Source organism: Hoplias malabaricus, chromosome 12 (genome assembly GCF_029633855.1).
Source record: "Hoplias malabaricus isolate fHopMal1 chromosome 12, fHopMal1.hap1, whole genome shotgun sequence".
Classification (NCBI taxonomy): domain Eukaryota; kingdom Metazoa; phylum Chordata; class Actinopteri; order Characiformes; family Erythrinidae; genus Hoplias; species Hoplias malabaricus.
The window spans coordinates 3,022,800-3,047,981 of NC_089811.1; the positions used below are offsets into that span (position 1 = coordinate 3,022,800).

A 25,182-nucleotide genomic window follows, 5' to 3' on the forward strand; every position below is an offset into this window, starting at 1 on the left:
CACTCTAGGGACTAGATATCACTGCCAAAGAGAATGAACGAAAATGCACAGTCAGTGAGATTTGGACAAGTCAAAAATAAAGTAACTTATATTAATATATATATTGATTTGACATAAAGTACAACACAGGCAGCTTAATAATCTACTTAAATGCAGAGAAATGTATAGAACTACAGCTGAGCTCCATCCAGCATCCATCAACATGGGAACTGAGATATGTGGGACTCTTATCTTTTGGATCCTTTGGGTTTAAAATGAAGTAGTGAAGCTCCAAAGACATTGGTGTGAGCCAATCACAGAACAGTATAGGTCATAAAGTCATAATGAAATAAGACATACATTTGTGACTATATGAAATTGGCAGAAATGTAACCGAATACAAAGTAGATTTCTTATCTTACTCTCTTATAAGAATTCTCAGAAATGTATTATTAATGAGATGTAAATATAGCTATTTACTCCCAAAGTCTATATATAACTTGCTATTTCATATCCTGTAAGCTTGGTTTTCTGTAGACTGTACTGTGTGAAATGACCACATAAACAAATCCAGTGATGATACTGACGTAGCTGTGTGGATTTGAAGTCAGTTGTGTAATGTGGAAATGTTAGGCTGAATTTGCAGTTGCTGTCTGTAATGTATAAAGTGGTTATTAGACCCAAGCTTGTATAACTAGCAGGAAAACATGGCAATGAGGGTTTCAAAAACATATACAGCAATTATGAAAGTCAAACTGCAATTAATTACACACACCAAAGTACTATGGTGCTGAAATCATGCTTTATTAAATCATAAATTCATAAAACTCAAGGAGGTTGAATATATAGGTGATGCTACATAAATTAATTGCTATTAATTCAAAGTGCAGGGCATTACATTCATGATTTGTTTCCTTTGCACAGCGGATGTAGTCACTGTGGTACATTGCTTGATGATTACCCTGACTGCTGACAAGGTGAGATTCTAAAGCTAAACACACACACACTAAAACACAAACACACAAAATATAACCTAGAATTCCTCCAAGAGGTGGCACATATTCTGCAAAGAAGCACCTGAACTGATTTAGAAATAAATGGCCAGGAGATGTTACTTTCATAAAATCAAATTCAAATGGTCCTTTGCCAGAAACTGTGCACATAACATCATCAGCTCAAACTGCAGGCCGCTCGCACTTTGAGCTTGTCATTAAAATGGTGGTATGACATAGTCAGTCTGAACACAAGGCCTAGTCATGCTGGTTACATGAGGGTAAGATGCACACAGCATTCAAGGCCTTATGATCAAGTTACAAATTCATGGATATTGCATTGCTGCCTGTACAATTGTACAGCGCATACCTTTGTCTCTCAGATCTTGTTAAACTTCAACAGGGAGCCTCTCTACCTGTTGAGGCAATCTTAAGACTTCAACTTATTGTTGAGGCACAGAGTTTAGTTTCAGGTTTAACAGGGTATTCGTTCCATGAGGAACTTTCTCCTGTGAAACATTTAGTTCCATTTGTTTCAGTTAAAATTGTCATAAATAACAATTCATACATTTTCCATAACCGTTAAATTCGGCTATATACATTATGTACATGTCACAGAAAAATGGTTCAAAAATCCTAGTCATAATTATCCAATATGGCACATTTTATAACAACTTTAGACTTTAGTCTAGTTTGGCATAAATTAATGTCAAGTTTGGTACAAAAATAGTTCATATTTACAAGAACAGAGATCCAGGTCTTTATCTAGAACAGAGTAATTTAACTCATTCAATAAATAAAAAGGTATTTGCAGGAAAGAAAAGGGGTGTAGGTTGGATTACTATTATTTTTTGTATTTTTTACATAGATCGAATGCTAACATTGATATTAGCGGTATCAGACCCAAGCTCATTGCAAAGTCTGAGGGTGTACACCCCAGCATCATTCACTTTAACGCCGTTTATGGTGAGTGTAGTGATGTCCTCAGTTGTTTCAATCTGGAACCTTCTGCTCTCTTCACTGGACAGTAACTTTCCTGAATGGGACCACTCAATGCTTGGCACTGGGTCTCCAGAGAAAGCACAGGCCACAGTCAGAACCTTTCCTGACTCAATGGAGATATCCCCAGGGGCAGCTTCAATTTTAGGTGGTACACCTGTTAAATAAACAAATCATATAAGCAAAAAAAAAAATAAAAAACTCCGAATATTGTGCGGCACAATAGATCTCATGGCTCTGTCAAAATGCTGTACAAGTTTAAAACAAATAAAAGCAGGTGTTGCTTTCAGTCTCACCTTTGATCCCACGGGCAATGGATCTGACGGAAGATCCGTGTGAGTGACTGGACATTTCCATCATGCTGCACGATGAACTCATGGCTACCATGGTTTCGGAGGTCATGGAGGTCATGCTACTTGCAGACATGCTTTCAAATTTAACCTGTGCCATGCTGGAGCTGCGGAAGGCTGCTTCCTGCATTGCAGAAGCTGTATGCAAGGCAGAGTAGCTGCCTTGCAAGCTTGTAGCGTCAGAACTTTTCTCCATTACTATCATTTTGACAGGTTCTTCAACAAGAGCTGTGAGAGTATATCACATAAATTACCAGGTCATTCACACAGGCTTACAGGCAATAATTTGGCAAAGGAACATTCCACATACAATTCAGTTTGTAGACCTCATTTACAGGTAAATTCACAGGTGACCATTCTCTGGACAGTGTTATTCATGCATACATCATGAATACTGTACTATAGACAGGAGATCTGCTTATTTTGATAACATCAACATAGACATGTCAAACAGTAATAAACATTACTTCAAAATGCATGAACCATGTTTGCACTGAATGTAGGAATTTATTTTTTCCACAAGAAAAAGCACATTGCCTTTCATCATCGTCATGCATGTACCGTCGGTTATTGATGCAAAGGAATGAAGAAATACTTACTGAGAACATTTAGAGATGCTGTAACAGAACACTGTCCATATTGGTTCTTGGCTTTTACTGTGTATTTTCCACTGTCTTCGACTGTGGCATTTTGAATCTTCAGGTTGTACACATTCTTAGAGCGGCTCAGTTTCATGTTTGATTTAACTGATAACTGTGAGAAAAGAGAAACAATTTATTTTTCCCAAAAAACGTATCACATTGTCAAAATATTATGAGTGAATAAAACATTAACAGGGTTATTGAAAACGTTCAGTGCTACAGTAACAAACATAAAAATGTTCCCTATTATTATTTAAATACTCTTTGTAGTTTGGTGTAGTTTTCATGCTACTTACCACTGCATTGTCCTTGAACCATTCGATTTCAGGAGTGGGTTCTCCCGTGATTTCACAAGAGAACATAACATCCTGTCCCTCGTTTACGTTCTGGGATCGTGGTTGCACTACAAAGCGTGGTGCATCTGAGCGCTTCTGACTGACTGTTGTGTCAAAATGGCACTTAACCACACCCTGTTCAGTTTTTGCCTCACATGTGAGGATTCCTCTATCAAATGAACTGACTCTTTTGATGGTCAAGGTGTGATCATTCCCAGAAATACCGTATCTGTAGTCTTCTGAGTTTGCCACGTCCATTCCATTTAGAATCCATTTCACATCAGAAGCCCCAGGTATGTTTGCTTTTAGTGTCAGAGATTGGCCTTCGACCATTGCAATTTGTGTCTGCGATGTTTTAATCTCTGTAAAGGACTGGATTTCCTCATGGACAATCTCCTTTTTCACAATCTGTTCTGTTAGCTCTGCTTTTCTTTCCATACGATCTACTGCCAGTTTTGCTGATTTTGAAAGAAAGAATAAAAAAGAGGTTAAAGGGTCATGAATATTTTATTATATTAAATAAGAATTAATTTACTAATGTTATTGTTATTATCTTAACAATATAAATAGAGTATTAACAAGAGTTTCATCTTACCTTTGACAGTTACTGTGCAACTTGTAGTAACTGAACCAGAAATATTTGTGGCAGTACATTTATACACACCACTGTCAGAAATGTCTGAATCATAAATTTCAAGATATGCAGAACTATGATCTTCAAATATTTCAAATTTGCCCCCCTGAGACAAGCTCTGAAATATAAGAACATTTAAAACATTGAACAATGTACATTTGTCTAATAAAATGCTATTAAATAAACACAGGAATAATAACACAATGTTAATTTTAATCTTCTCTGTTTATAGATTATAATAATAATTACCTTTCCATCTTTTGTCCAGGAGATCACTGGTTTAGGCTCCCCAGTCACTTTTACTGTCAGCTTGATGATGGTATCTGAAGAAGCCAAGATGTCATTCAGTTGGGCTGTGAAGGTAGGCTTGGTTGTTTTCTCCAAAGTTGGTGACTTTGATGTCAGCGGAGACTTAACCCTCTGTGGTGACCTGATTGGCTCAGGTGACTTGATTCTTGGTGGGGATTTGATTCCAATTGGGGATTTTACACGAGGAGACACTGGAGATTTCACCCTTGGTGGAGAAGCAACAACTTTCTGCACAGGTGTTGGTTTGCGAACTGTCAGGGTGAATGGAGCCTCTTGTCTGCCTTCTGAATTCTCCACAATCAGTGTGTAAGTACCTTCATCTGAGATCTCAACTTGAGAAATTTCAAAAGTAGACTTGTATTCTGTTGTTGTTACATGATGACGGTGAGATGACACAATGGATTTTCCCTCCTTCGTCCATGTTATGCTGGGTGCTGGTTCACCATCCACATCACATGTGAACTTTGCTGACTCTCCCTCTGATACTGTGAGTGACTGTGGCTTAGTCAGTATTGAAGCTGGAAGAGTTGGTTTCTTTGTCTCTACAGGAGCTTCCATTACTGCTGTGACTTCAGAATGTTTGACCTCAGATGATGCATATTCTTCATGAACAACTGTTTTGGTTGTCTCAGTTTTGATTTTTGATGTTTTGATTTCTGTCTCTAAAACTTGTGTTTCAGAGGTGGCAGCTGCCTTTGTTGATGACACATGATAGACATCAGTTTTTGTCATCTCAGGTACATAGGGAGTTGGAGGCTCCTCATCTTTTCGCTGAGAAGCATATGCAGTAAATACACCTGCAGAAACATCAAGAGTGGCATAGTCTGAGGCTTCTCCCTTTGCATTTGTGCAGACAACGCGGTATGTGCCACTGTCTTCTTCTTGGCAGTCGATGATTTGAAGAGAAAGAACGCCACTCATGTTATACATATGGTATTTATGACTTTCTTGAATAGGCTGTCCATTGTGATACCACTGGATTGTGGCCTCAGGCTTAGACTGGACGTTGAGTGTGAATTTTGTATTCTGACCAAGAGGCACACGGTGAGAACGCATTCTGACAGTCACCCTAGGTATGTGGTCAAGAGTAAATGGCTGTTGAGACACAACTTCAAACTTAGTCTTAGTTTTCAAAGCTTTCTTCTTAGCTTCATACCTTTGCATATAATCAACTTTTGTGGATAGGTCCTGTGTAGTGGCTTCTCGCTCAGTTGAACTAGGGCTCAGCGAACGTGGACGTGGTCGTTCTGGTGTTGAATGTCTGATTGTTTCCTCTTTCTCTTTCACAAATGCAGGAGATTTCCCAGACTTGGGGCGTGTCACTTTAACATAACCTGGGGAAAATGTCGTGGCTACATCAGATATGTCAACAGCTCCTTCTTCAACCACGGATGAAATTGAAACTTTCGTTTTCTGCTTTCTTGTTATTTTTGTCTTTTCCTCAAACTCCATGTGTTTCAGTTGACTCTTATAAGAGGATAGCTTTGTGGTGGTAGTGACGGTTCTGAGCAGCTCTTGGTCCTCCTTTTCTTCATACATCCTTTGCTTTTGTTTCGGAGGTCTGTATGTTGCCCTTTCATGTCGCTGGCGTAGATCAATATAGCTTGGGCCAGCCTCATACTTGGAGGGAATGCGATAGGAATCATATGTTGGTACTTCTTCTCCTTCTTCCTCTTCATCACGTGCAATTCTCTTTGGTGAAGGATGACGCAAAGCAGATAGTTCAAAGCGTACAGGACTCAGACTTGGTGGTGATGCAGAATAGCCCAGTTCAAGTTCCTCCTCCAGTTTTAGTCTTTCCTCTTCCGTTCTCTTCATTGACAGATATTCATTAACTGGAAGAAGCAGCTCCTCATCAGAAAGATCACCAAGAGAACGTCGTCTAATTCTGTAGTAAGTATCCATTTCTGGAGAAGGTGTACGGTGCCTTGCTGGTCTTACGGTTTCAAGGTCATCTTTTGAAAGAATACGCCATTTTGACCTGTATTGTTCTCTAACTCTTGGCAATGGCACATCATAGAATTGTTCCCACCTTGAAAGTCGGATACGCTTAAGTCTCTTCTGAGGAATTTTATCCAATGGCTCAGGGAACTCATACTGATCCCGTAGTTTCTTGTACCATTTCATATCAGAGAATGGTTTGAAGTGCTTGATCTCATTATCTTCCTCAAGAGCTGTAGGAGCACGAACACGAGGTTGGGGAACAACATATGGCATTCTCAACCTCTTTTCTTCTGCTCTCTTTCTTTTCTCTTCTTTTTCCTTTGCTTCCTCAGCTTCTGTTTTCCCTTGCTTAGTGGTAATTGCTGGTTTGAACATAGTCGCAGCCTCTCTCAATGCCTGTTGTGCAACAGGAGTAAGTGGGGTTACATCTGCACCAGCAAGGATCTGTGATAGTCGTACTTTCTTGTCCAGTTGTTGTTGGTCAAGGGCTTGTTTTTTCTTCTTTTCTTCTTCAGTGTCAACATCCTTCTTGACATGTGTTACACGTTCAACTTTAAGTGTGCACTGACAACTGGCAGAACCAGCTGAATTGGTTGCAGTCACTCTGTATGTCCCAGAATCCTCTGGGAGAGTGTCTCTGATGTGCAAAACAAAGTAGTCCAAGCCCTCATGAACAACTTCAATTTGGGGACCAAATGCCAAAGGTGTGCCATCTTTTTCCCATTTCAGTGTTGGTGATCCTGACACTCTTATCTCAAAGCGCACACTCTGGCCCTCTTTACATTCCTGGTTTGCCAGTAGGCGTTTGAACATGGGTCTCAATGTACTATCAGCAGGTGAAGGACGAGGTACCACTGTAAGACGAGCCTTGCAGCTATCCTCCCCATACCTGTTGCGGGCCACAACAGAGTATTCAGCATCATCATCAGGGTCCAAGTGGTGAATCACTAATTGATACAGGCCCTTGTCACTGACAAACGTGTACTTTCTGTCATCGTCTCCTGGAGAAATCTTCTGCCCAGATTTCAACCAAATAACACGTGGCTCAGGGTGCACTGTGATGGTGACCCCGAATCGAACATCTTCACCAATGTAAGCAGTACGGTTGTACAGGGGAAGAGTAAACTCTGGAGGTCTTTGGAGAAGTCTGGTTGTGTCAACTCTACGTTTAACTTTCTTTACAACTTTCTTTGCAGTAAAGTAGCTGCGGTATTCTCTGACACCTCTGATAAAGAGCTCTGCATATGCACTGTCCTCACCATATTCATTAACTGCTTTGCATCTGTATGTTCCATCATCTGCTCTGGTGATACCCTTAATAGTTATAGTAGCAAGCCCCTCATCATATGTGATTTCATATCTAGCTCCTTCCTCTAGTTGTCTGACTCCACAGTACCAAGTTACCTCTGTACTACTGTCATAATTGTCAATATTGCATATAAACTTGACATCATCTCCTGCATCAGCAATGCCATGCTTAATCTGTCCAGCAACTGGGCCATGTTCAAATGGTGCAATCTTTGCCTTGGCAACCGTGACACCTCTCTGACTTCGGATAGCCCCACCACTAGCAACACGAGCTGATGCAACGACTGTGTTCCATTCTTTTTTCACCATAGCTTGGTAGTATCTCTTGTGTCTTGTGGTCTTAATTGCCTTATTGTTAAGCTCTTCTGTGTTCATTGTCAGCCAAGGATGATTTAAAGCTTCAGCAGCAGTCATGCGATGTTTGCGATCTTTAGTGAGCAGACGATCAATGAAGTCTAATGCTTCAACACTTGCATTTTTGAAGGACTCATCATCAAAACTGTATTCAGCATTGGATATGTTGTCAATTGTTTGTTGATTAGTTTCTGCAATGAAAGGATTGAGTCCACTGAGGAGAACATACACTAAGACACCAACAGACCACATGTCTGTTACTGTACTGATCATCTCATTCTGATGGATTTCAGGTGCAGCATATTCAGGTGCTGTGTACTGAATCTTGATTTGCTCTCCAGGGGTAAGGTGTCTAGCTTGTCCTAATTCTATTATCTTGACATTGGTTCCCCTTCTTGTGGTGTACACAATATTCTCAGGCCTAATGTCTAAGTGACCATAACTCTTGCTGTGTAGAAACATAAGAGCTTCGGACACTTGTCTGATGTAGTTTACGATTGCACGTTCATTAAGCTCAAAGTCAGTGGTACCCAGGCGCTCAAAGATGTCAACACCAGAGATGAACTCATAGATCATGACAAGCTCTTCAGGGCTGTCAAATGACTCCCGAAGCAACAGGAAGTTCTTGTGACGTGCCAAATTTAGTGTTGCAATTTCTTTCTTCACTATTGCTTGATCAGCACCTCTCACTTTGACAAATTTGGCCATGAATGTCTTCTCAGTGCTAACTTCAACACAGCGATGAACAATTCCAGACTTCCCACGACCAAGTTCTTCAGCAATCATGTATTTGCTGTGCAAATTCTTAGCCTCTGAATGTGGAACTTTACCTGAAGACACATGCATGGAGTCATCAACTTCGTCATCATAATTAAGAGCTCTTGACTTGTCTTCTTTTGTTACTACAGGTCCACTCGGCTGAGATGCTGCACTTTGACCAAATTTATTCTCCGCTATTACACGGAATTGGTAGCTTGTTTTTCCAAAAAGATTGGTAACAGTATAGTGAGTGTCACGAGACTGGGCAACACGGATCCATCTCTCTGCTGTGGTAGCACACTTTTCTATGATGTAATTTGTAACTCTACTTCCTCCATCACTAGCTGGTGGCACCCAATCTAAAGTCACAGAATCTCTAGACACATCATTGGCTTTGATACCACGAGGTGGATCAGGAACATCTGCAACATCAAGTTCGACCGTTTGTTGGTCAATGCCAAATCTGTTCTTTGCACAGACAATATAGAAACCAGCATCATTTCTGTCAACTCCATTGGAGAACACTAAAGATGTGAATGATCTTGTGACAATAACTTGATAATAGCCATTATTATCAATAAGGTCTTGTCCTTTCTGCCATGTGATAACTGGATCTGGTTTTCCACTGAATGGAATCTTGATGTTCACCACCTCACCACGAAGTGCATGAATAGCCTCTTTATGTTGTAAGTTTTTGGGTAAATGAATCTTTGCAGGTACTGTAACAAAGAGCATGAACAGTTATTTACCTGTATATTTTATACTGAAATGAACTGATAATGTAATGTAAGATGTGTTTAATACAGACTTACTTTCAACATCCAGAGAAACAGTGGCTGAGATAGATCCTCCCTGGTTTGTTGCTCTAATCTGATAAACAGTTGAGTCTTCCTCATCAGCATTAGCAATAACAAGCTGATGATAACCTCCCTTGAATTCTTGGATCTTGACCTTGGTTCCATCAGCCTGAATTTCTTTGCCACGTTTGAACCATTTGATCACAGGTTTGGGATTTCCTGTTATCTTGCAAACAAATGTTGCATTGCTCTTGTATTTCACACTCATGTTTCTGAGGTCTTCTTTGAAGGCAGGAGCATGCACGTCAACTTCAGTCCTTGGAACAGCAGGGTCAGACTCTTCACTGTATTCACTCTCTCCACCAAGATTTTCACATTTCACACGGAAAGTGTACTCCACACCTTCAGTAAGTGCCTTAACAGAGTAGACTGTCTGGTGGATCTCGTCTGTGGTTACAGGGACCCATTCAGTCTTCTTTGTCTCTCTCTTTTCAAGACAGTAGTTCTTGATCTTGGAACCTCCATCACTAAGAGGTGGTCTCCAAGACACAATACAGGAGCTCTTGGTCAATCCAGACACAACTGGTTTTAGTGGTGCTCCTGGCTTATCTATAAAATATTTAAAATACACAAGTGAATGATTTTGAGAATATTCCTTATTTCAAAACATCCTTATTTCCTCAACATTTCTTAACTTACCTAATTGACTCTTTATAAGAACAGCAGATGGTGTTTCCAGTAGTTCACTGTTGCCATAACGGTTTTGTGCTGAAACCCGGAAGAAGTAGCCTTCATTTTCTACAAGATTTGGAATACGACATGATGTGCCTGTAATAGATGATGACACAAGTTGCCACTCTGCCCCTTCCTTGTCTTCACGTTTCTCCACTATGTAGTTTGTGATCATTGATCCACCATCATCTTTTGATGCCTTCCAGCTAATGATTACAGAGTTCTTCAACAAAGCTTCAAGTACAATAGGACCTTCAGGTATGGCAGGCTTGTCTGAGGACAGAAAATAAATGTTTATTTGCATTCTACAACATTAGGTCAAAAGAAAAATAGATTGCTTTTAATTAATGGAAATATTACCTAGAATTTCAAGTTGAGTTACAGTATCTGCAGAGCCAAAGTGGTTGTTGATCCTGATTCTGTACTGTCCACCATTCACCCTGCGTTGGACGTTTTTCAAAATCAAATGAGTGTAATACTCAGTATTCTCAATGCTGATATTCTCAGAGGGCTCAATATTTTTGGCCCCATGAAGCCACATTATTTTGGGCTGAGGTCGGCCAATGTACAGAACGTGAATGCGCACAGTGGTGCCACATTCTGCAAATATTTTTTCTTTCAGTGGGACAGGGAATTGTGGTGCTGCTTCCAGAACTAATGTGCCAGTGGTTTCACATTCCCCAGCTTCATTCACAGCCTTGCATGTGTACAATCCCTCATCTTCCTGTTGGTCTGTTGAGATGGTAAGTGCGTGGTTACGTCCATCTGAAGTAGCTGTGTATTTGCGTCCTTCTTTAATTTCTTTGCCTCCTTTGTACCATTTAATTTCAGGAACAGGCCTTCCAATAATCTGACATTTTAGAGTAGCAGTCTGTCCAAGTTTGGCGCTAACTTCATCCATCTCCTTCCTGAGAGCTGGTTTAGATCCAGCTAAAATAATGAACAAAATATATATGTATGTTAAATCAGCATTAGTTGCGCAGTTTGTATGCTGCAGATATACTGTAAATCACAGCAAGTGTACATACCACTCAGTTTAGTTTTGATCCCAGTTGCTGTCCTGCGAGGTCTACTTATTCCTGTTTCATTTTCAGCAAAAACTCTAAATTCATACTCAGTAGCCTCCTGCAAATCACCCTGAGTGAACTGTTTGTCCTTGGAGAGTTCCCTGTTGCACTTCTTCCATGTGCTTTCTCCTGATTTTCTGTACTCAATCCAGTAACCAAGCACTGGCTTACCACCGTCACATTCAGGTGCTTCCCATTGTATGGTAATATAGTCTTTAGTCACCAACACAGTGTCTATCTCACCTGGTTGGCTTGGTTTGTCTGAGGCAGAGAAAGGAGCAATAACATTTTAAACACTATTTATTATTTTTTTTATCACTATTTCTTTTGTGTGATATCAGTGTAAACACATTGTGCATGAGTGTCTGTTAAATTGACAGTGTTTATAAAGAAATATGGGCTTACCAAATGGATCTTTGCATATGACAGAATCTGAAGCAGGTCCAGATTGACTCTCTCCTATATCATTTACAGCAATCACACGGAACTGATATTCTGCATCAGTAGTTAGTCTGCTGAGAGTGTACATGGTAGAGGTAATCTTTGATTCATGACGAATCCATTTATCTGAAGACACCTCTTTGTATTCAATGAAGTAGCCAGTAATTGGTGATCCGCCATCATCTTTAGGTTTAGCCCATGCCAAAGCAGCAGAGTTCTTAGTGACGTCCATGATCTCTGGTGGTGTACTGGATGCTTCTGGCACACCTTAAAAATAAAGATAAACAATACATATTATATAGTTTTCTTGATAATCCTTATAACATGTACTTAGTATAAGACAGAAAAAACAGTACTTACAAATGGGAGTCCTTGGTACGACAGTTTTTTCAGATTTAAGGGAACTGCTTATGCCAAACTTATTCTCAGCTGTCACCTTAAAATGGTACTCAACATTTTCTTGTAGTCCTTTAACCACCAGGGATGTGTCAACCACTCGTGAGTCCACAGTGTACCAAGCTGCCTTATCAGCCTCACGCCTCTCCACAATATAGCCAAGAATCTCCGTACCACCATCGTCTTTTGGTGGACTCCAACTCACTCTTACAGAGCGTGCCTGGATATCATCAAATCCAAGAGGACCTTCAGGAGCTGATGGACGGCAAATGACCTTAACCTTGATCTGCACAATTTTTTTGCCACATTTGTTTTCAAGATGGAGAACATAAACACCAGAATCTGACTTCTGAGCCTGTTTAATTACAAGCTCACTACCATCTTCACTGGAAGCAATCATTGCACGGTTTGAGACTTCAGAGCCATCCTTTGTCCATTTGCAAATAGGTGATGGTTTGCCTTTGATTGGAACTGTAATTTTGATGACTGCTCCATGTCTGACAACAAAGACATCTTTGTACTTAGCGTCCAGATCATGACTTGGAGGTTCTGAAATAAACCAAAGTTTCCAGATTAATTTAAAAATAAATTATCAGTCACAATTAAAAATTAAATACATTGAAGTAATGTAGTAAGTCATCATACCAAGCATCTCCTTCACTGTAACTGTTCCTGGCACTTCAGCAGGTTCTCCTGGTCCTCCAGCGTTACAGGCCATGACTCTGAATTTGAACTCCTCTCCCTGGGGCATTTTAGTCAGTGTGTATTCACAAATCATTGATGGCGTGGTATTGCATTTGATCCAAGCTACAGAGCCAACTTTCTGCATTTCAATGAGATAGCCAGAAACCTTAGAACCACCTTCTTCATCAGGTGGATTCCAGGCAAGTGACACTGATGTCTTTGTGGTGTCTGTGACTCTTGGGTTCTGAGGTGAACCTGGTGGATCTGTAAAGATTACCAGAAGTTAAAATAGTTATCTCAAAATTGCACTGACATTTTGAGTGGAAAAAAAATATAAAAATATACTCACCAACAGGATCAGTTGCTACAGCTGGCTTAGAGAGTAGACTGGGTTTACCAACACCTCTAGCATTGATAGCTGTCACTCTGTGCTCATATTCAAGGCCGTCGATAAGACCAGTGGATCTGTATCTTGTCATTGTAACAGGGTTCCTATTGGCACGGACCCATCTGTCCGCTCTGACCTCTTTGCGTTCAATTATATAGCCAGACACCTCTAATCCACCATCCTCATCTGGTGGTTCCCATGCAATAGTCATGCCATCGCGAGAACAATCAAACACAACTGGTCTGCCTGGTGGTCCAGGAATGGCTGTAAACATAGAAATACAATTAAGTATACTGACTACTAGTAAAATTGTACCATTTCACATAAATGTGGAAAAAAAAGGATTTTCCTTACATTTGGAACTCTTGCATTCCACAATATCAGACTGCAAAAAGTCTCCAGTACCATAGCGATTGACCGCTGCTACCCGGAAGACATATTCAGCTCTTTCTGTCAATCTGTCAAACTTAAATATTGGTCTGGTAACAGATTCAGAGACAGGTACCCATCCTGGACGATGAGCATCCCGTTGCTCAACCACATAGTTACTGACTGGAGCACCTCCATCTCTCTCTGGTGGGTTCCAGCTTGCTGTAACTGAAGTGGCATCAATTTCCTCAAAATGAATTGGTCCTTTAGGCACATCAGGTTTGTCTGTAAAGAACAGTTTTATAAATAATTTACAATTAATACAGGCGTGATAATTAAGCCATAAAATTACAGTTGTATAGAAACTAATAAACTTACCAAGGATGATAACTTTGATCTTTTCTGTAGTTACTCCTGTGCTATTCTTCACTTCAAGTATATATTCTCCAGTATCATCAATTGTGGTGTCTTGAACAGTTAATATGGTCAGGTGTGCAGTTGACTGTATTTTCACCCGGCCATGGACCTTCAGCTTATTGTCTTTAAAGAACCAAGAGCAAACCGGAGGTGGTCTTCCACTGATTGGCAAAGTAAGTTCAAGGGGTTTGCCAGCTAAAACACTGATCAGCTTCTGGGGAATGGTTGACAGATCAACCTTTGGCATAACTGAAAAAAGAAAGGTAAAAAAAAGTTGAACAAAACTGACTGACATTATATATTTTATGTAAATGTTTATGTCCATGCTGTTAACATGTGTTATGTAAAAGCAAAAACATTTACCTAGCTAAAACAAAATGCCCTTTTGTTTAATTTTCAAAACATGCAATAATTCATAGTAAAATATTTGGTAAATACCTCTTTGCTCGTGTACCGTCACAGCAGTGACAGTTTCTTTGGGCACACCCATTCCTCTGCTGTTGACACCACGTACCCTGAAGAGGTACTGCTCATTTTCATTCAGCTTCTCAATAGTGAACTGGAAGTCTGTTAATTTTAACGTGGCGACCTTCATCCATTTGTCTGTACCGGCCTTGCAAGCTTCAACAATGTAGCCAGTGATTCTGCTGCCTCCATCATGATCAGGTTTCTCCCATCCAAGAGTTACAGAAGACTTTGTGACATCTACAACATCAAGCTTTGCTGGAGGTAGTGGTACTTCACACACCAGAATAGCTTCTGGTATCTCACGTGGTTCACCAATACCATAGATGTTTTCTGGCAAGACCCTGAAGTAGTAAAGTATTCCCTCTTCCAGGCCTGTAATTTTGAATGATGTTTTGCTGCATTTAGAAGTCACTGTTTTGAAGGCTCTCATTGATGTTTCTCTTCTCTCAATTATGTAGTTATTAACAGGAGCACCACCATCAACTTCAGAAGCGTCCCAAGAAATATGAGCAGAATTCTTTGTGAGCTCTTTGATTTTAATTGGGCCTGGTGGACCAGGAGTATCTAAAAGACAATGCAAATATATGAAACATTATGTACTATCCTTTGACAAAAATACATCATATAAATGTTTTAGAAAATGGGCTTGCTTAAATATGGCAAAACATACCATAAACCTTCACAAGTATGCTAGCTTCTTTCTTGCCAGCTGAATTAGATGCCTCAATGGTGTATTTTCCAGCATCATAGCGATGCACCTTATCAATAATCAATGTTGTGGCAGTGTCAGTCACTTCAATGAACCCACGGTTCTGCAGATCTACACCAGGTTTGCTCCAGGTGAAAGCCGGAACTGGTCTTCCAGTGGCAGTAACATGAAGACGCAGAGAAGCTCCAGCTCTTAAGCAAACGGTCTTCTTCAGATCGTCAGGAAGCTCAAGATCAGGAATTTCTGTAGAAAATAATTTTCTTAGTGCAAGTGGAAAACATTCACTTTAATTTTATACAGAAGTTCTTAAAAGTTTGTAAACCCTTGAGAATTGGTTATATTTCTGCATCATCAGACACAGGTCTGAAATATAAAGAAAATCAAATTAAACAAAAGACAAAAATATTGTTCTTGTTAATTTGTTTATTGAGGAAAATGAAATGATCCAGTATCTCAGAACTGTGAGTGGCTGAAGTATATGAAAATCTAGGATTGGCAATTCATTTCAAGTTTATTTGAGATTAATTTAAGAAAGAGATGAAATCTCTCCAAGCCAATGTGCAGGACTGATCAACAGTTATCAGAAACATTTTGTTGCAAGGGGGATGATCACACCAGATACTGAAAGATATATTTTGGCACCCATAGATCTGGAATGTTGGATATATGTCATGAATAAGAATAGAATTTTTGGTCTCTTTTACTTAAATGGTTTTTCCTAATCTACTTTTCTAGTGATTTGTTTTTTTATTTTTTATTTATGTAGAAATATAAAACACTCTTAAGGGCTCACAGAATTTCAAACAACATCGAATATTAAATGTGTAAATGTCTTAACTATGAACTCTTAAATCTTACCTATTCGTTCAATAGGCTCCACTTCAGTACATGGGCCACTGAAGTCACCGGTTCCATTCACATTGACTGCAGCAACTCTGAAACAGTACTTTTTACCAGCAGTAAGACCTTCCACTATGTATTCTGTGTTTCTAATAGTTTTCTCATGAACTTTGGTCCATTCCTCAGCACCGTGTTCTTGCATTTCAAGTATATAACCAATAATGTCAGCACCTCCATCTTCCACAGGTCTTACCCAGGCCAGACTAATGCTGTCCTTGTGTGTGTCTGTTATACGTGGAATTGAAGGAGCATCTGGCTTGCCTGTAGTAGAAATGGGTTGCAGTTCGTTTATATTTCTGAGTAAGTGTAAGATAAATATGCAATAGTTCTGGTATTTTGTGAATAAATTACCTGTTGGTAGTCTGCATACAGCATACATGGAAACATCACTGGGCTCACTGTCACCAGCGGCATTCATAGCTGTAACACGGAACTGGTAAATGTTGCCCTCTTGCAGACCTGTAACCTTGAAAGTTGTGTCCTTAAGTATAGTATCTCTGTTGACCTTGATCCATCTGATGCTCTTCCTCTCTTTCTTCTCAATAAGGTAGTTTGTGATTTCACTGCCTCCATCATTCTCAGGTTTCAGCCATTCAATTGTTGCAAAATCTTTTCCAACAACAAGGACTTCTGGTGGTCCCGGAGGTGAGGGGACAGCTGCAATTGAACAAGAGCTTTAATTAGCAAATTTTTTTATGAGTAGTAAATAAAAACATTTATGATTAATTTCAAACTTACTGAATGTGTTTCTGGCAATGATTGGTGAAGACTGGTTTGCCACACCTGCCCCATACTTATTCACAGCCCTCACACGGAAAATATATTCGTTGTTCTTGAAAAGTCTTGTGATGTCACATGTGAGAGCCTTGCATTCAGCATCTACAATGACCCAGTTGAGCCTGTTGGTGTCCCTCCTTTCCACAGTATAGTGCGTAATTGTGTCACCACCATCCTCTACAGGCACCTTCCATGATACTTTGCATTTATCTTCAGTTACGTTGCTTACTGTTATCTCCTGGCATGGCCCCGGGGTATCTTAGAAAAGAATTGATACAACTCAATAAAATATTTATGGCCTATTTATTGAGTTTTTTTTTTAATCTTCTATATGTATGACAGCTCTTATAAAAGAAGTTGTTACACTTACCAAGCACCTTTACATTGACTTCAGCAGTTTTGGTTCCACTGGCGTTCTTCACTGTTAGAACATATTTTCCAGTGTCGTCTCTATCACAGAACTTTATGATTGCCAGAGCACGGGTGCTTGTATACTGCAGACAGTATTTCTCACAGTGGTCCAACTCCTTATTTCCCTTGGCCCAGGATACTTTTGGATCAGGCTTACCACCAACAACAGCATCTAGAACAAGGTCTGAGCCAGCTCTGATTGTTACTGTGTCTGCAAGAAGTTTGCTGTCCAGTTCTGCTCTTGGAGGAACTAGAAAATAAAAGAATAAAAAATAGAACATTATAAATGTGTACATCATGTACAAATATTATATGACGAGCAAATGCAAGCTGAAACTTACTGTATTCTGCCTTGCAAGTAACAGCTCCTGTCGAAACTGATGGCATGCTGAGAACTCCATTAGCGTTCTTGGCAATCACATGGAACTCATAGACCTCTCCTTCTCCCAGTGCAGTAATAGTGAAATTTGTGTCAGTAACATTAGTGTAATTACACTTTAGCCAACGACCTTCTCCAGATACGGTGTAAGGTTTGCGTTCAACAATGTAACCAACAATTGGACTTCCACCATCATTCATTGGCACAGACCACTTAATTGACACGGTTGATCTTGACACATTGGTCACTTCTGGCTTTCCTGGGGGATCTGCAGAAATAAATACAGGGAGAGCAAATGAGGCAATGCTTGTTAAATAAATAAATAAATGTGAATTGAAACCTTTTATTTTGGATTTTATTTTTGAACTTACCAACTGGATTCTGAGCAACAGCTCTCTTTGAGGCTTCGCTTGCTTTGCTGAGACCTGCACTGTTCATTGCATACACTCTAAACTGGTACTCAAGACCCTCAATAAGTTCTTCAACTTTGTAATAACAGTCAAAGCAGGGGATGGTGTTCACTCTGACCCAGAGAATAGTGTTACGCTCTTTCTTCTCAATCCAGTAACCAGTGACCTTACTACCACCATCGTGGTATGGTTCTTCCCAACGAATGCTCATGCTGTTAGCAGTAACTGCAAATACTTCTGGTCTGGTAGGAGGTCCTGGTGGAACTGTGATAGAAAAGCAGGAGATAAGATTAGGCTTCAGGTAACAAATACAATTTAGTACTGAATAATTGTGCCTTGTATTACTTTAATTTTAATGCTCACCAAATGGATGCTCTGCAACAATTGTCTCAGATTCAGTTGGTTTGCTCACACCAAATCTGTTTTCAGCGCTAACACGGAAAGTGTATTGCATATACTTGGTCAGGTGGGAGACACGTATCGATGTTCGTTTCACGCTTGAGTTGACAAGTTGCCAGGCAGTGGAGCCAGACTCACGCTTCTCAACAATGTAGTTTGTAATATCAGTTCCACCATCATCCTCAGGTGGATTCCATGCCAGTTCACAAGATTCAGAAGTTATAGAGGAAATCTGAAGAGGGCCTTCAGGAGGACTGGGTCTTCCAATTACATTGACAGTGACAGTGAATGTTTTCGCACCAGTGATATTCTCAAGTGTAAGGAAGTATCGCCCTCCATCACCTCGCATGCACTCTTTAACTGACAGAATGGTCCTGTTCTTGGTTGTCTTGATAGAAACCCTATCAGTTTCTTTTAGTCTCATTTCTTCAAGCTTCCATATAACACTTGGGGCTGGTCTGCCACTAAATGGTACATCTATCTCAAATGAGCCTCCTGTCTTACAAGTGATGAGCTGATTGGTAATGCCGCTGAGATCTGCAGTTGGCGCAATACGGGGTTCTTTAACAATAACGGATGAGAACGCTTCCCTGGGTGCACTGAACCCTGCATCATTCTTGGCCTTGACACGGAATTCATATTCTTTGCCTTCTGCTAAGCCTTTAACTTCCAGGATTAAGTTTGTAGTAGAGCCACCAACAACCCATTTATCTGTTCCCTTTTCTTTGGTCTCAACACAGTAAGCTGTGACACGACTGCCACCATCATGTTCAGGTTTCAGCCAAGCAAGGGTAACCGTTGTATCAGTGGTATCAATGATGTCCAGTCGTTTTGGTGGAGCTGGTTCAGCTGTGGCAACAATTGGCTCAGGCATTTCATAAGCCTCACCAAGGCCATACTGATTTTCTGCCATGACTCTAAAGAAGTAGGGTACTCCTTCCAGGAGATCCAAAACTCTCAAGCCTGTTTGAGTACACTTAGGTGCTGCCTCTGTCCATGTACGACGACTGGCCTCACGCTTTTCTACAAGATAATGATGTACACGTGCGCCACCATCATTGGCTGGAGGTTCCCACATAAGTGTAAGGGCTCCTCTTGTAACATCCTTGAAAGTGAGAGGACCTGGAGTTCCAGGAGTGTCCATCACCTTTACTGTAAATGTAACAGATTTGCTACCACTACTGTTCTCAAGAGCGGCAGTGTATTTTCCGCTGTCATTTCGTGTACAGTTCTCCAGTGTCAAACAAGTGAAAGTCTCTGTGGTGGTTATGTCTGCCATAACACCAAGCTCTCCATCTACCTTTATCCATGAGGCACTAGGTGCTGGTTTTCCTTTGAAAGAAATACGGAGATATGCGGTGCCTCCACTTTTGACAATGTGTGTCTGTTGGAAGCTTGCATCAATTACTATCTCTGGTGCAGTCAGTCTATCCACTGCTTGTACTGGCTCAGCAATTTCTTTTGCTTCACCTTTTCCAATAGCATTGATTGCACCGACACGGAATTTGTAATCTGCTCCTGTCACCAAACCAGTTACCGTGAACTTTGTGACAATGCACAGATCTTCATTGGCTCTATGCCATTCTTTTTCAGCTCCCTTGCACATCTCGATGATATAACCCTGAACCTCCATGCCACCATCATAGCCAGGCCTGGTCCATTCCAGGCTCACAGATGTGTTGGTGGTATCAGTAACATTTACAATTGAAGGAGCATCTGGCACTTCAGTTGGTTCTGCACATTTAATAGGGATTGAAATATTGCTTGGCGTTCCAACTCCAGCATCATTAACAGCGAAAACACGGAATTCATATTCCATATTTTCTGTTAGATGAGTTACTCTGTGTGCAACTTCAGTAATGGGCTTCCTGGTTAAAATCTTTAACCAGCGTCCGGTCTTCTTTTCACGTCTTTCAACAATGTAATGCTTAATTGGATTTCCACCATCATTTGTTGGTGGAGCCCAGCTGATTGTAATACTTTCTCCATTAACATCTGTTGCATCAGGAGTACCGGGAGCATCTGGAGTGGCTGCAAGAGGGAGGACAAATATATTATGGAATTTATCGAGAAAATATATTGGTTAGCTTCTCTCTGTTAAGGTCATCTTAATAAATGTGAATTAAAAAGTAAACTAAATTTAACTTACTGTACTGCATTTGGGCAATGACAGGAACAGAATCCAGTGGTCTGCTGACACCAAATCTGTTGACTGCAGAAACACGGAACTGGTACTCATTGGTCTTGATCAGCCTGGTGGCGTTGTATGTGCATTCCGTACACTGATCTGTGACTAGTGTCCAAGATATTTTGGAGGTTTCACGCTTTTCAATTATGTAATGAGTGACTTCAGAACAGCCATCATTCTCTGGTGGATTCCATGAAAGTGTTACTTTGTTTTCTGATATGTTTGTAAAGACAATTGGTCCAACAGGTTCTCCAGGTGTGTCTAAAAACATAATAGACAGATGCAACTTCTTATTAGACAGAGAAATATAGTTACAAACATAATGCTTATATATCAGTATTTTCCATACCAAAAACTTCAACTTTCATTTGCTCCTTCTTAGTTCCACAGACATTCTTGGCTTCTACTGAATACATGCCACGGTGAGAACGGTCAACATCTCTGATAAAAATAGTGCTGGATCCAGCAATTGTTGTGATGTCTACCATCTTCTTAGTTAATTCCACATCATCCCTAAACCATGTGACCTTGGGTGTTGGTCTTCCTGTAATTGTAACTTTAAGCTTCAGGCTGTCTCCTGCTTTAAGGGCAACTCCCTCAAAGTACTCCTGGCCAAATTCAATGTTTGGTGCAACTGAAGTAGAGGGAATAAAAGAAAAATATAAATTAGATGAAAATACAGGTTTACATAATAAGAATGTTGAATGTGTGTGTTGCATGCACGTACCACTTTCATCTCTGATGAGCACATATCCAGAAGATTGAGAAGGTGGGCTTACTGTGCCTATGGCATTTCTGGCTATAACTCTGAATTCATAGCGCTCGCCACAAGTAAGCCCAGGCACTATAAACTCAGTTTCAGGAATATCAGTGAAGTTGGTCTTCAACCAGCGACCTTGGCCCTGACGTTTTTCAACATTGTAAGCAACAATTTTGCTTCCACCATCTCTCTTGGGTGCATCCCATTTCAGTTTCACTGATTCACTTGTTACATCAACATAATCAGGAACGCCAGGTTGATCTAAAACAAACACATAGTTCTGTGTTTAGAAAGCTAGATGTTTAAAGATTATTTGCACGCTGTTATTGCTTTGAAAATATAAATCAAATTAATTATTTCAACTCACCGACTGGAGAAACAGCCATGGTTGGTTTGCTCTCCTCGCTTGTACGACTGTTTCCAGCATCATTCTGAGCATAAACCCTAAACTGGTACTTCAAGCTTTCAATAAGGCCAATAACCCTGTATTCTTTTGCCGTCACCAAGACAGGATTCACCTTCTGCCACATGATGCTGTTTGTTTCCTTCTTTTCAACATGGTATCCAAGTATTGGACAGCCACCATCAAAGATAGGTGCATCCCATTGAATACTCATGCCATCGTTGGTAACGTTGTAGACAAATGGCATGCCTGGTGGACCTGGTGGTCTGAACTCATGCTTTGCAATGACATTTTGTGACATCAGAGGCTCACTCACACCATACCGATTCTCTGCACATACTCTGAACTGATACTGAACTCCTTTGATTAGGTTGGGTACTTTGAATGTTGTTCCTTCCACACTTGAACAAGCCATCTTCCAGTCCGTCTGAGAGGTATCACGTTTTTCAACACTATAGCAAGTGATTACTCCACCTCCATCATCATTTGGTTCATCCCAAGATATGGTTATGCTTTCTGCTCTGACCTCATCCAAACGAATGGGTCCAATGGGTCTGGAGGGTGGTCCAAGTGTAATAACTTGTATGTGGAATGATTTCCTACTGGCGTTGTTGTCAAGAGTAAGTGTATATTTGCCTTCATTCCCTTTTTCCACATTCTTTACCATTAGGGTTGCCTTGTTCTCTGTTTTCTTAAAGCGAATCTTGTCACTTTCTTTCAGTGGCAAGTTGTCCTTCAGCCAAATAACAGAGGGCCTTGGTTTACCTTTGTATGGCAACTCAATATGTACGTTGTGGCCGAGGCGTACACTGACCTGTCCGTCAGGATATTCATCAAGGTTTGCCTCTGGTGGTATGATATAATCCTTTACTTTAATCGGACCAACTTCTGTAAAGTCACTGCTGCCCTTCTCATTCGTGGCGCAAACCCTAAAGAACATCTCTGTTAGCTCCTTAAGGCTTTTGATCACATGCTCACAATGCTTGTTTGTGCCAGCGGGGCTCCATTCTTCTTGACCTTGAATTCTCTTTTCAATTATGTAATCTGTAATAATGCTGCCACCATCATAATCTGGTTTGGACCACTGTAGTGTCACTGATGTCTTTGAAGAGTCTTTCATGCTTAAATCTTTAACTGGACCTGGTTTCTCAGTGGCTTTAACTGACTCAGCTGTATCACATGGATCACCTACACCATTTTCATTTTCTGCCAATATACGGAAGAAGTATGATGTCTTCTCAGAGAGCTCCTCAATGACATATGTGGTTTCCATGCATTTGTTTGTTACAGCAGCATATGTACGTTTTGAAGAGTCTCTTTTCTCCACAATATAGTTAGTAATTTCAGCACCACCATCAAGGAGTGGAGGCTCCCAACAAAGTGTTACTTTGCCACGAGTGACGTCCTTCAAGACCAAATTTCTACATGCAGAAGGAGTGTCCTGTACTTTCACAGATAACGTCAGTGATTTTGGCTGGCCTACTCCGTTTGATATCTCAATGGTGTATTTACCAGTATCATTTCGAGTTACTTGTGACATCGAAAGGCATGAAGAAGTAGGTGTGGTATGAATGATATAGTTTGGATCCTTATCAATGCTTCTTTCTTCTTTCTTCCAGGAAACACTTGGAGCAGGTCTACCTTTGAGAGGCACCATGAGCTCCACATCTTTGCCAGCTTTCAAAATATAATGAGTTCTCATTGCAACATCTGGGTCAACATGTGCTTCCTCTGCAAAAACACACATACAATGGGAAAGTTAAATTTCCAATAATAATAGAATATTCTATATAAAAAAGACAATGCAAATTACAAATGTGTTCATACCAAGGATGTCTTTGGCTTGGACAGGATCCTCCATCTGTATTGGTTCTCCACGTCCAGCACAGTTCAAAGCAGATACTCTGAAGTAGTAGTCAACATCTGGCTTCAGGTCTGATGCAACATATTCAGTGGTTCTTACTTCACCCTTTTGGCTGATTACTGTCCAGGCTCCTTCATCACCAATCCTTTTCTCCACAACATAGCTAGTGATTTCACTACCGCCATCATACTCTGGCTTGGACCATCCAAGAGTAATAGATGTTTTAGTTGAGTCAACAACCTTCAGTTTAGTTGGCTCTGAAGGTGTATCTGTAGAGACAATAAGAAAGCATATATGAGAAACAACTACAACTACAAAATACACGGAATATCTTTCAACTAATTAAATAAGGTATAATGCAATGAATGTAAAGGAATACTCACCAACAGGATCAGCTGCTTTGTAAAAGTCAGACACGTCAGAGAATGGACCTTCTCCTGCTTTGTTGATTGCACATACACGATACTGATATTCATTTCCTTCAGTCAGATGATAGACCTTTGCTGTTGTTTCACTGACAGGGTCTTTGTAAACCTTAATCCAGCGTAAACACTTCTTGTCACGTCTTTGTAGATAGTATCCTGTAACCATGCTACCACCATCCACTCCTGGCTTATCCCACACAATTTTCATTGATGTCCTGGTGATTTCTGTTGCCTCTGGTGTAGTAGGCTGTCCAGGAGTGACTGAACAAAACATTCATAATTCAGAAAGCTATAACTTTAGCACCAATTGTAAATACTGCTCTATATATAAAGCTGAATTAAAAATCTACTGACACAATTACCAAGAAAACAGTCCCAAAGTTTTCACTGGCCAACACAGTATTTTGTAAATAAAAAACATTTCTACTACTGTGATGAATACAGCCACATGGGAATAAAATTTAAAATTAATTACCAAAAGCATCCTTGGCAAACACAGGGTCAGACTCCAGAGAATCTCCAACACCAAATTTGTTGACTCCTCTCACACGGAAGACATATTCACTACCTCGTAGCAGCTTCTGGACAGTGACTCTGCGTGCATCCAAACAATCAGAGATGGTAGACCATACCGCTCGGCTTGTCTCTCTTTTCTCAACCAAATAATGGGTAACTTTGGAGCCTCCCTCATCTGATACTGGCTCCCATGTGAAAGTTATGCTGTCAGCAGTCACTGATATAAACTCAATGTTTCCAGCTGGGGGGCCAGGTTTATCTGGTGAACATTAAAACATGAAGGATTTAATTTATTGCCATTGAAGCCTGATGACAGGTAATGAAATATAAATATTCGTTAATACAGTGCCACAAATGTTCACATACCCAGAATCAAAATTCTGACAGAAGCAGATGCTGTGCCAAAAACATTTTTGATCTTCATTTCATATGTTCCAGTGTGAAGACGAGTAGCATCCTTGATAAGAATAGCAGAGTAATCAGTTGTGCTCTCAACTGAAAGCTGTGAACTTGTCACTAATTCCTTTCCATCCTTGAGCCATTCAATTGTTGGCAAAGGCTTGGCAATTATTCCCAGTCTTATCTTGACAGAAGCCCCAGCTTTATATTGTACAACATCCAAGTACTCAGGAGGCAAATCAATTGCTGGGGCACCTAAAAGGAGACATTTAGGAAGAA

General features: G+C 40.3%; 1 protein-coding gene across 1 annotated transcript in view; it reads right to left on the reverse strand.

Moving 5' to 3' along the window:
• Positions 1–826: 826 nt before the first annotated feature.
• The window catches only part of ttn.1 (titin, tandem duplicate 1), a 153,882-nt gene continuing 129,526 nt past the window's right edge, over positions 827–25,182 (reverse strand). The window contains 33 exon segments of the mRNA XM_066686859.1: positions 827–2,127; positions 2,267–2,548; positions 2,920–3,073; positions 3,258–3,754; positions 3,892–4,048; positions 4,180–9,323; positions 9,417–10,010; positions 10,101–10,406; positions 10,494–11,063; positions 11,162–11,461; positions 11,606–11,908; positions 12,002–12,586; positions 12,683–12,985; positions 13,071–13,373; positions 13,464–13,763; positions 13,857–14,144; positions 14,334–14,927; positions 15,034–15,315; positions 15,931–16,233; positions 16,324–16,629; positions 16,711–17,007; positions 17,120–17,410; positions 17,502–17,807; positions 17,911–18,213; positions 18,313–20,379; positions 20,498–20,797; positions 20,886–21,170; positions 21,264–21,557; positions 21,664–23,430; positions 23,527–23,832; positions 23,947–24,249; positions 24,464–24,763; positions 24,871–25,158. Coding sequence (XP_066542956.1) covers positions 1,832–2,127; positions 2,267–2,548; positions 2,920–3,073; positions 3,258–3,754; positions 3,892–4,048; positions 4,180–9,323; positions 9,417–10,010; positions 10,101–10,406; positions 10,494–11,063; positions 11,162–11,461; positions 11,606–11,908; positions 12,002–12,586; positions 12,683–12,985; positions 13,071–13,373; positions 13,464–13,763; positions 13,857–14,144; positions 14,334–14,927; positions 15,034–15,315; positions 15,931–16,233; positions 16,324–16,629; positions 16,711–17,007; positions 17,120–17,410; positions 17,502–17,807; positions 17,911–18,213; positions 18,313–20,379; positions 20,498–20,797; positions 20,886–21,170; positions 21,264–21,557; positions 21,664–23,430; positions 23,527–23,832; positions 23,947–24,249; positions 24,464–24,763; positions 24,871–25,158 — 18,974 coding nt within the window. The 3' untranslated portion in view covers positions 827–1,831.